Here is a 12055-nt window from a genome sequence, read left to right as displayed (position 1 = left end):
GCTACATTAACTAATGGCTTGGATTTAATCTGCTTTTCATTGTATAAAATAGATGGACATTTTTCAGCTTTTTCAGGCCTTATTTTCCATTAACTGATAATGAAGAGTGGAGGAGAAGTCATAATCCAAATGCCAACAAATGATGAGGCGGGTGGTGGTTGCATTCCGTGTACATTTGAAAAACTGCTGGCTCCCGCGGCCTGAGCAGGGCTTGTCTCTGCCCTTCTGCCCTGGGCAAGCCAGAGGAGGCTGCGGCGAGGCTCGGAGGGTCCGCTCACCCGTTCCTCCGGCCATCCATCCATCCATCCCCGGTAGCGGCACCCCCGCCCCGCCTTGTACAGGGGCTCGGCCAAGGGCGGGGCCCTGTGTCCGCAGAGCAGGAGCCGGGCGGCGCGGCCCGGGGATCCCCGTGCGGCCGTGCCCGTGCGATGCCGCGCTAGGGCCCGGGCCCGGCGCGGGGGGCGCGGGCCCCGTGTCCCTTCCGGGGGCGGTGCCGCGGGCGGCGGCCCCAGCCGGGCTGCAGGGAAGCGCCCGCCCCTGCCGCCCCCGGCGCGGTAAGATGGCGGCCGCGGCTCAGGCGCTGAGCGGCACCGGGCTGCTCCTGGCCGCCGCCGCCCTCGCCCTCCTGGCCGTGGCCATCGGCACCGACTCCTGGTACGAGACAGACGCGAGGCGGCACCGCGAGCGCTGCCGCGGCTTCGGCCACAAGCGCAGCGACCCGCCCGGCTCCATGTCGGCGCCCAGCTCGCACCTGCCGCTCCGCGCCCGACCCCCGCGGGCGCTCCTGCCCGGGCGCCCCCCGGCCCCCGCGCCGGCCGCCGCCGCTTCCGCCGCGCTGGACTCGCACTGCGGCCGCCGCTTCAACTCCACCGTCTCGGGGCTCTGGAGGCGCTGCCACCGCGCGGGCTACGAGCCGGACAGCGAGGAGCTCATCCGGAAAGGTGCGGGGGCGGGGGGCGCGGCGGCGGCCCCGCCGCTGTCCGTGGTGCTGAGCGCGGTGCCGCCGGGGCTGCGGGCGGGGCGGCGACCGCCGCCTCTGCCGGGGCGAGACCGGGCCGGCGGGCGGGCGCGGACGGAGCCCCACGGAGCCGTGGCTCCCGGTGTCCCTGGCGTGTGGGGAGCGGCGAGCGCGGCCCTGACCCCATCCCGGGGTCTCGTGCGCCGCCCTCTCTGCTAAAAATGCTGCAGTGCTGGGTGGGACCGCGTCCTCAGAGAGCCCCTTCGGGGGCCCGGTGCAGGGCCTGACTGCCGGTGGGCGTCCTCCCAGCCCCGACACTTTCTTCTAATTGAGTGCTGAGAAGCGTGCAGTGTTGTTTTTAGCGCTGTGGTTTTAGCAGCAAGGTGAAAGGGACCTGTTGTTCCCATTCTAGCATGAGGGAGTTCTCGTTGCTGCAGTAGATTGCCAGGCTTTCGTGGTGGCAATTGTCACTCAGGGCCCCCAGGGTGACAGGACTGAAAGCTATGGATCTTCCACTGTTGTGGCACATGGTACAAAGCCAAGTGGGCCATAAAGTATAAATAAAAGTCCTGCATTTGATGGTACTAACAGTGTAGCAGGCTGACCCATGAAGTCAACGGGTTGTGTATGGTTAATGATAAATAACAGGACTTAGTGTTCCAGCAGGTACATATTAGCACAGAGGGAGTAGGAGTTGGGAAAAGTGCTTCCATTGAGGCACAAAATGGAAATGCTATCTTAAGAAAGCGAGAGCAGTTCTTCAGCTTGGCTTCCAACTGTGACGCCAGTCCTGCACAGCAGAGGCTGGATAGACTGGCACTGTGAATCTCAGCTCGTCTTTGTCCCTTCTTTCCAATGCACAGCAGTGGCTCTTACTTCTCGAAACTCTAGTGCTGTGTGCTTAGCTTCTTTCTCTGTTTATTCTCCTAGGATCCATTTTATGCAATTTCATTTTTATTTCTATGCTGAACTCCTTTCACTAAAAGGGAACTCATTAATTACTTTCTATTAATTGTGGCTGTCACGTAAAATATTTATCTATTTTTTTGCTTCACATCAAGCAAAATGCTTTCAGCTCCCTCTGAGATTAGCTAAGATGGGGGGAAGGGATGAGAAGAATACTAGTTTGGTCCTCAGTACTTATCTTTCTGAGGTATTTTCTCAACACTACAGCAAGTCACATAGAGAGGCTAGAGTCTGCATTCTACAAGCAGGGCATTACAGAGGGTGAATGGTCTTCCTCAGTGTTTGATGTATAAAACTGGAAGGACTCTAAATCCAAAATGTTTTCTGTCTACTTTATTTTCTTTTTTTCCCATCTGTTCTACTAAAATACCTAGTCTTTCCCTACAAAAAGCCTTGCTCCCTTTACATTCTTTGCCTATTAGAAATGCAGTTGCTACTGTAAAGATTTATGTGTCATCTTATAGAGGGAAATTATTAATAATAGTTCTTGTAGAATCAGATCTTTAAATAGATATGATTCTCTTATTCCTTCTCCTGACCTGCTTTACTAGCAGCCTTTCCTCGTTCCCACTGTGTCTGTCTTTTCTTTGACAACTGTGATTAAGCAGCTGTTTCCGACTGATGGTCAGGTGTGGCTGCATCTGAGCTCTTCTCTCAAGCATGATACCAGATCTGGGGCTTCTGAAAAGGAAAAGCAGGTATTTTTTCACCTGGTGTGACTTGAAGATCACTATTGTGCACTGCTGAAAGTCCTACTTCCTCCTCAATTTGCATTAAGTTTTCAGCTGGCTCTCTAGTGATGTATGATGCCTTTCTTTATTCCTAGTATTCCTTAATCTAGATATTTTTATGGTCTTTTAGTGACAGAGGAGTAAATTTTATTTTTTCTCACAGTTCTGTGGTAATTTTGGTTTGGATTTATAGTCTCCATTTTTTCTAGTCTCTCTGGAGTAAGATTTCTTTCCTTTCTGCATCTCTTCTGAATTCTGAATAAATTACTTAAGTCCATAAATAGGCTTACCCATATAGATAATTCCATGGATTTCTAGTCCTGTATTTATCTACTGCTATTAATACAAAGCAGTTTCATGGAAACTTGCATACTTGAGCATTGTAGCTAATGATGCATATACAAGCATCCATTTATATATCTAGGATATTAAAAAAATCAAAATATATTCACTTCATATATTTAAAAGGAAAAAATGAGTCAGAAAATGTAGTGCAAAACTGAGAGGTGGGAAATGTTTAAATGTAAGATGGGAATGATATGTGAGATTTTTCCTAAAATGCAAAATCACTGTTTCGGAACTGTGAAAAAATACACAGTTTCATTTAACAAATACAATTAAAAGGCAAAAAAAAAAAAGAAATTATATAAAAGCCACATGGGGAAAATGGAGATTAGCAATCAGTAAGAGATAGATAGAGCTGAACCATTTGGTGGGGAAACTGAGAGGATCTCTGTGCATATATGAGAGGTTCTCTGAGTGTAAGAACATGAGCACTGCACGTCATCTTGTAGAGCCTGTGCTGTGTGGATTCCACATTCAATAAGTGATGCTACAGCAAAAATAGAAAATCTGCATGGACTTCTTCTTAAGTAGTAAGGTCCTGCAGGGATTTATTATATCTTGTTTAGGGGTCTTCTCTACCTGTTTGTAAAAAGGTGTTGCTTACAAAATGGTGACAGTAGAAAATGATGAGTTGGGAAAGATCCATTCTAACAGGATAACTTTGTGGGCTCATTGAACAACATGTGCTTTAACATCCCTACACTGAAGGAATTAAAAAATAAAAGGTTCATCACTGTTGATAAACCAGGGATTTTATTGCTTTTCAGGCTTGCTCTGAAAAGTCTCTGGGGTGGGACTGGTACGTCTCATATATACTGAAAAGACTTCTGGGTACCACAATGTAGCTGAGAAAGTGAGAAGAGCCACTGGATGCTTAAGCAGAGGAACACATCAGCTGGGGCTGTACTGAGAGAAAACTACCCAGTCCTGGTGTCTGTACTTCCCATTCTTTCTGACTGATGATAAGTTGGAAGAGTTACAGGATTGCCTGTGAGGTCTGTGGAGGATCTATTGTAGTGGCATGTTTAATAAACTTGATCTGCTTGGTCATGGCCCGTGGTAAATATGATATGTCAGTGTGATCTGTAAGAGTTCTTCTGGTATTTTAAAGGAAAGTTGATTTATTTGATCTGGTGGCCCTTGGTGATGACGTGGACAGAGTGAAAGCATGGCTGTGATGCTCCTCACAATCCTGGGCAGAAATGCAGGAAAATGCCAGGAAGCTTTAATGGCCACTTGGTCCTGGGGCATGAGGGAGGGGAGGGCCAGACTTCACATGGTATTTGGTTCTTAACTGGCCGTGGATGCTCATGGGCAGGAGCAGGTCTCTCCCAGCTGTGTGAGAATCAACCTGCTCTGATGCTGGGCCACGTAGCAGAATTGAAAATGAACTCCTCCATTTCTTCATAAATACACTCTGGCACATTGTGTAAAGAAAACCTGCATGTCTCAAAGTTGGAGACAAAAAGTAAACTGAAGGTCAGGGCGTGCTAAGCCCAGGATTACAGACTGAATGTATCACAGCAGGGTTGGTGTTTCCGTGTTTCTGGCAGCTTAGGAAAAAGGGGTCTTTGCTCTGCCTGGGTATCTGGCTAGTCTAGCAAGCATCCTTTGTATTCAGTCAGGAGAAAGGACTCATCTAGAGAAACTCACATGTACTCTTCCAAGGGCTGTGTGAGTTCCAAGGGGAACCTGTCTGCAGTCGGGTCGTGAGGGGTAAAAAAAAACCTTGTTGAGGACAAGGTGTTAAAAACAATGTTGGCTGTGAGGAGGCACAGGAATGTAGCTGGGCCATGAAAGTGTCAGTGTGACACTGCTGGATGCAGTTCATTGCAGTTCATGTTTATTTTTTAATCGAGAAAATTGTACATGCAGTGTGACTCTCACAGTGTTCTGTTAAAGCCCTTGGAAATGCTGGGATCAAGCTGTCCATCTAACCTTTTCCTTGGATTTGTGCTTTATGGTAAGCTAATGACCTGTGCACCTGCCTCCTTCTGTCCTGTATTCCCAATGTACTTGTGTGCCAAAACAGACAATACTCACTTGTTGTTCACCACATGACTCTGTTCTATTCAAGCCCTTGCCTGAAGGCAAAGGTTTTAATTTTGGCAGGCTTTCTTATGGTGCTTGTCTGAGTGTGTTGTAAACAAAAGGGAAATCACTTTGCTAGCAGGTTTCTGAAATGGAGGGCAGCATGCAGTCCCTGTTTTGTAGACTGTGCTGTCAGGTATGTAAGGCTCAGGTTCAAGGACTTATTGGAACTTTGAAACACTTTTTACTTACCAGTAACTTTGGGACTACAAACCTGATTTTGATTTTTACTTTTTTTTCTGGAGTACTTAGAGAACAAGGTGTTACATGACTTTAAATGCAGTCCCGTGGAGTACCTGGCCATATTTGAGTGCATGGCATCTCTGCAAATAAGACCTAGAGATTCACTGAAAAAAATGGGAAACACAGACTAGCGATGGCAAATGCAAAATTGAGGTACTGAAGGTTGCCTGGGTGCATGTTAAAATTTCCTGGGTGAAAGTGGTTTAGGTGTTCAGCTGAGAGATCACACTCACTGCTTCCCTGAGTGCCTGACTCTCTTGCCTGCCTATTTCAGCTTTTCTAGAAAATCTACAGAGTGAGGCCACCCTTGTTTTGCACAAGACTCACATCAGAGTGAGTCCAACCTGTACTCTTGGGAAAATGGAATGTTATTGGAAAAATAGCTTGTGCTTGTGTAATTTAAATGCTGAGCAAAAGCCCTGAAATCTCTGTACTCCTGAACTTTTTTTTTTTTTTTTTTTAAATGCAAAGTTGCTGTTTTAATATAATTGTATGTGCTACCTATATAAAATTAGCACTTTGAATTCTGGGAAAGAAAGGATTAAGAGTACAGTTTTAAAACCAGAAGCAGAATGAATTGGTATCTAAAAATGTCTAAATAACCAGTTTTGTATGAGAAGGTGGAGAGGTTTTAGTTGACATGTTAAACTCTTGGAATAATAAAGAGCAAGTATTTTTCTTGGTGACATCTTAGCTGAGAAGTCCATAGCTTTGATCATAAGGGATGTACATCTCTAGTCTTTGCTTTTTCTTTAATGAGCTATAAAAATAGTAATCCTTGCTCTTCTTTAAAATGCTGCTTTATATGTACTACTTTTATGATCAGGAAATGTAAGTGCAAAGATCATACTTTTAATGAATGCAGTGCGTTCTAATCTGAAATCTGATGTCATTAGTTTGTTCTAGATACATATTTCTCAACAACACATGCAAATTGTATCCATATTGAAATTGAGTTCAGTCAGCAGTTACAGGTGAAATTTCATTAGATACTGTGATGTTTTGTATATGGCCTAAGTTCTTAACTCAGATGTCTGCAGGCTTTTCAAATGAACTGGCACACTCTGACACAGGGCTGTCTTGCTGATGGTTGGCTCAGGTGGCTCGGCAGCCTTGTCCTGAGGTAAGTGCAAGGCGGGAGCACTGCTCAGCAGGAGAGGCCACTGGCTGCAGGTGAAGGGCAGCACCTCTGTGTAAAATGTGCAGCTGGAAGTGCTCTGTGGTGCTGGGGAAGCAGCAGGGAGCCACAGCAAGGGAAGAGGGGTGGGAAGCACAGCTGAGAATAGCCTGCTTGAAATAGGAGGAAATTCAGATCACCTTTCCCTCCCTGGCCTGATGGCTGGAATTGCCTGGGCTTCTTGTATGCAGCTTCTGATCTTGTGAAATGGGGGCTTCCTCTTTGCAGGTCCTTGCAGAAACCAGGTCAGTACAGTCCCAGCGAACATTGTTAGAGAACAAAATCATGCTTCTATTGCTGTGGGAGCCACACGAAGCTCAGTTCTTCTCCTGGGTTCTCTGGTGTCTTTTGCAAAGCTGATCACTGAATCTGTAGCTCCCTGATAGTGGTTGTTCACCAGCTTAATTAGCTCACTGGCCAGTTTATTGTTTTTGAATGGTTCTTCTGCTCCAACATTCAAATAGCAGTAAATGACCCTGTAGCCATTGTTTAAGTGGAACTTTTTGTACTATTTAGCTCTTTTACCTGTCTGGTTGCTCTCTTCTACTCCACCATCCATGTTTATTCTCCTCCATTTTCTAAATTAAAAATCCCTTTCAAGAAAAGCATGTTTGTAGGTTCACATTTACATCTGGGGTACACTTTTCTTTAAGCTATAATGGAAACAAGCCTATCTGGGTACTACTGTTCATTGAAAGTAAAGCAAAGAGCCAATGACTATTGGAGTGAATTCAAAAGATTCTCTTAGGCAGTTCGCTTTCCAGCATTCATTCAAAATTTTCAAAGTGTTTCAAATTCTGTCTTCTTAGAGATGAAGCAGTCCTGTTGGTACTTGGCCACGTTCTTGTCTCCTTAGACATCCCAAAAATGATCATAGCAGTTCCTCTAGAAAGCTTTTGGAGATGTTTATCCTGACTGTCATTACTGTTTAACTTCAGCTGTTGCTTCTTGGAGAGAGCACCTGGCACCTGCTTTGCCGGTGTTTCTTTGTAGGTCCTCTCCCCTCCTAATCCCAAAGCCTTTGAAGTAAACAGCTCTTTTTTGGTTACATTTGCTCTGTTACTGAACTAAGACTTCCCCTGTGCGAGCTCTGCTGGTCCAGCCAACTCAGCAGCAAGTGCAAGGCAGAGGGATTTCATGCTGTTCACACTGATGTGTCTTTACAGGAGTTATTCAGCGCTGCACTGCTGTGAAGTATCACTACACCTCCAGCTCTCTGCCTCGCAACTTACCCATCAACATCACCAACACCATCCGGCAGGATGAGTGGCACGCCCTCCGTAAGTAGCCCGGAGCAGGGCACAAGAATGTTTGGATCGCTAAATGCCTTAATGCAATGTCAGCTGGGGGCTCAGAATCACCTCATCTAAGCATGGCACTGGGCTCTAAGCATGGATACAGATTGATCAGTGAGGAAATGCAAGCAGCCAGAGGTGTGATTGCAAGGGGACGTGAGATTTGGAGGGGCTTAAAGCTGGGAATTCAGGAATACCGACATGTATAGTGAATTGCAAGGTATAATTGTATTCTGGGTCTGGGCACAGACAGTTCCTGGCTTACAGCAAAGGTGATGCATCACTGTACAGATCCTGTTGCAATTTTCTGTGTGCACACCAGTGACCTGATGCGACCCCCCTGGTGACCAATTTTTTTAGGGAACATCTCAGTTTGTCTTTGCAACAGCACCTGGCCCACAAGCTGTCTCATGCCCAAGTCCTTCCCACACAGATAACTGACCTGTAGCCTGCGACTGAGAATTATTTAATCAGTTTTTTTCTCCTCCTGCTTCTCTGTTATTTTTGTTCTATTGCTCACATAGTTTAACATAGCCCCTGTCATGTGAGAGTCAGTGCCAAGGAAAGCCTTGGTCAGCTGGAGACTGAACTAGGAGACAAGAACAGCAATTTTACTATGGATAAGAAAGTGCTGTTCATGTCACTGGTACCCAAGCTTTTTCTTAGAGCTTGTTACTGGAGTTGTTCCCATAATACTGTATTGATCTGCTATCTACTTCTGTCCTCCCACTAGTCCTCTTTTCAGCTCACACTACGTGCCTCCCATGTGCTAATCCTTTCGTCCTCTCTAGTGTCCCTTCTTGCTTCTTTTGTTTCTATTTTCAGCAGAAAATTTTCTCCCCTTTTCTCTATCCCCAAGAAAGACGCTGCACAAAAAAAAAAAAAAGAAAAAAAAAACCCCTGCATACTAACTGTATGAGTTTGTGATGCACCCCTTCTGTGCCATGCTGGGGAATATTTGGCTGGTACTTCTCTGGATCAGGACAGAAATGCTCTCAGTGCCTGGCACAATGGAGCCATTTTAGATGGATTCCCTTAGTTTCAGTGTAATGGGAAAACTATCTACCTCAAAGAAGCTGCAGGAGGAGAAATCCATGGCTGAAGTATAAACTTTAGAACCAGTAAATCCATGTCTGGACTCTGCCCTGGCTGTTCTCTCTAGGTACTGCCATCTTCATATCTTTTGTCTTGCTTTTCTCCTTTTCCTTCAGATCTGCGGCGGATGACAGCTGGCTTCATTGGCATGGCAGTCTCCATCATCCTGTTTGGGTGGATCATTGGTGTGCTGGGCTGCTGCAAACAGCAGGAGCTCATGCAGTACGTGGCTGGGCTGCTCTTCCTAATGGGAGGTGAGAGCCTTTCACTTCTGCTCCTCAAGTCACCACATTCAGTATTGCTACCTTGTAAAAGTAACAGCCCACAACACCCACACGAAGCAGTTACTTAATGCAGCAAACTGTCAGCACAGTGCAGTTACCACTTCCAGCACTGGGCAGGACCTGTGCTTGCACGGCTATTGCATGTTTCTCAGTAGACCCCAATGTGTGTGTATGAGCCCTCTGCTCCAGAGAGCTGGTGTGTAGCCACGGGGACCATGTGCACCATGAGCACAGTCCTCTGGCTTGCTCCAAGTGTGCAGCCCCTGGCTCATGTCAGACAGCTCAGCCCAGTTTTCCCTAGGAATCATAACAAACAAACATAAGTTAATGTAGAGCACCTTTCTGGTACTCAGAGATGCTTAGATCTCCATGTAATGATGAAGTCCAAACTGGCCAAGCCTGGGAGGACACTGGCCCGGTGATACGGACGTGAGCTCGGTGCTTGCCAAGGGTGTTACATCCATTTGTTGTGGGTAGGAACAGACATTCTATATGACCAAATGTTTTTATGAACTTTAATTTTTCTACTTGAAAAGGGGCAGTATATACCTGGAGTCTAGTGTACTAGTGTATATTAGACATACTAGAGTGCCTTGTGTCTTCTTAGGCTTTTTTCTCCTCTCTATGGGTGTTCAGTGAATGTGTAGCAGATGACAAAAACCTGGGCACACTTTTTGGGCCTAGAGTACAGCTGGCAGAAGTGTGGGTGTTCCTAGTGGACACCAAGAAGTGCTGCACTTTGCAGCCCTGGGATTCAGTGAGCTAATTACCTTTCACAGGAGAAACTGCCCAAGTACTGTCTGGAACCTGATGACATTAGACACTGGAAATAGTCTCAGGAGAATCAAAGCATGATGAACTATGACTGAGTTAAAAATTGCAATGAAAGGAGCTAAGGTAATACTGATTATTTGTGAAGTGAGGTATCCTGTAGTCCTACATATTTTCCCTTCTTTTTTTTTTTTCTGTATTATAAGGAGAGTGGCTGGTAGGACTGCAGAAAAAAACCCAAGAGTAATTCTTGATTTTGAAAATTCATGACTTTGCAAATACTGAGGGGAAAAAAACAGAGCATAATTAACCTGTCTGAGGGCAATGTAGAACCCTCTTGCTTTTCTCCTGCAGGTACTTGCTGCATCATCTCACTCTGCACATGCGTAGCTGGGATCAATTTTGAGTTATCCCGGTATCCTCGCTACGTCTATGGGCTGCCAGAGGACATCAGTCATGGCTATGGCTGGTCCATGTTCTGTGCCTGGGGGGGCTTGGGCCTCACCCTGCTGGCGGGGTTCCTCTGCACATTGGCCCCATCACTCAACACCTCCCGGGCATCCGTACAAAAACCCAGACAAGAAAATGGGGCTGTGTGACCCCAGAGGGAGTGAGGAGACTCTGGAAAGCGCAGCCTGGGCAGAGCTGTGGGTTAACACCAGGAAGAGGTGGCATGTCAGCGTGTGGAGAGCAGTGCCAGAGCTGTTGAAATGCCAGCCCATGGGACGCTGCTACAGCCTCCAGTCGCAGACAAGGACATTGCAAGTATCTCCAGGTTTGAATTATTGGCAACTTGATCATTGATGGTTTAAGGGGGACAGTTCCTTCAATTCGTTTTTCTTCTGTTTACAAGGGATTAAGTCCAAGATTGTGTCTTTTTTTGTGCTGTTTTTTGAACTGTACCTCCATGGTCCTGTTATTGTCCAGTTGTAAGGGATGTTTACGCACCAACTCTATTGCTGCAGGTCTGTGTAATTCAGACCCAATTTAGGGCAAGGAGCTAAGTGAAGTTGGCTTGAACACTTTTGCAACAGGCATGTCTAGTGTTGGCTCAGGCCATCCTTTCCCAAAAGAACCTTGATCGAAGCCGAGGTTTAGGCCAAAGAATTAGCCCATTCTTAGTATTAATTTATTCAAATCAGAAACCTGTGCTATTCCATGTGGATTCAGCTATTTACTCACTACTCAAAGTGTTTCCAAAAGGAGCTAGCTGTAACTGAGCAGCAGGACTCCAAGAAAACTCTTACAGACTCTGGGAAAGCAGAGGAAAGTTTTTCTCAGCTTCTTACAGTGAAGGTTACTCATTTGGCTAACACACCCTTGTTTTAATGGGGAGATGTATGCAACATGCAGCTTTTTAACTATTCCACCACAGGTACATTTTTCAAAATATGTCATCGTTTGAGCTGCCAGGATCAACTTTCACTTCTGAACTAACTTGTGGGTGAAACTCCTGTTCTGTGAAAGGAGATGAGTAACTCTTCTCTCTGAGCTCAAATAACAGTACTGCTAAAATAGCAGATGTACAACCCCCTCTAATATTAGTGTCCAAAGGAACCACAGTGTATTTTCCTCAGGAACGTGTGGCTTCTGCTCAGTTCTCCACTCACCCCCTTCCAATGTCAAATGCCCTGAGCGCAAGCGTGTCAAGAACACACGCGTGTTCTGCTGGAACAAGATCCCTCTCCAAAATGAGCACTAAGGACCTTGGTACCAGCACAAGTACTAGGGCTAACTCAGGAACATCAGCCAAAGTACTTTGGAGTGCATTTTTCTTTCATCTCTCTATTCTTTTTTTCTTTCTTACATCCCTGCCCCTCTCCCAAGCGTCCAAAAACTGCACAGGTAACGATGAGATGGCCAGCATTTGGAGATGTTTACATTGTATTTAAAATACAATACAGTGGCATGTAAGATACTTAATGCTAAAGTCAGTGTATTTATGAAAAGTGTAATTTTTAAATGGAAGTTGTAATTCTCAACTGGCATTAAAAGTACTGAAAGACTTGCTCAGTGGATGAAACCTCGAATTCTTTGATTAACGACCTGACTGATTCCCTCATATACATATACCAGCAATAGTGTTAAAGCTTCAAGAG

The 12055-nt window shown here is 46.0% G+C and overlaps 1 protein-coding gene across 1 annotated transcript; it reads left to right on the top strand.

Annotated features, from left to right (window-relative positions):
- The first annotated feature begins 527 nt into the window (after positions 1 to 527).
- LOC106856486 (transmembrane protein 178B-like) lies at positions 528 to 11966 on the top strand. Its single transcript, XM_014881825.2, has 4 exons — positions 528 to 941; positions 7678 to 7791; positions 9018 to 9155; positions 10311 to 11966. Exons 1-4 carry the CDS (start codon positions 560 to 562, stop codon positions 10553 to 10555), a joined length of 879 nt encoding a protein of 292 aa, XP_014737311.1. The 5' UTR covers positions 528 to 559; the 3' UTR covers positions 10556 to 11966.
- Positions 11967 to 12055: the final 89 nt, after the last annotated feature.

The sequence above is a fragment of the Sturnus vulgaris genome, chromosome 6 (assembly GCF_052056855.1).
Source record: "Sturnus vulgaris isolate bStuVul1 chromosome 6, bStuVul1.hap1, whole genome shotgun sequence".
Lineage (NCBI taxonomy): Eukaryota > Metazoa > Chordata > Aves > Passeriformes > Sturnidae > Sturnus > Sturnus vulgaris.
This window is presented reverse-complemented; position numbering and strand designations above follow the sequence as displayed.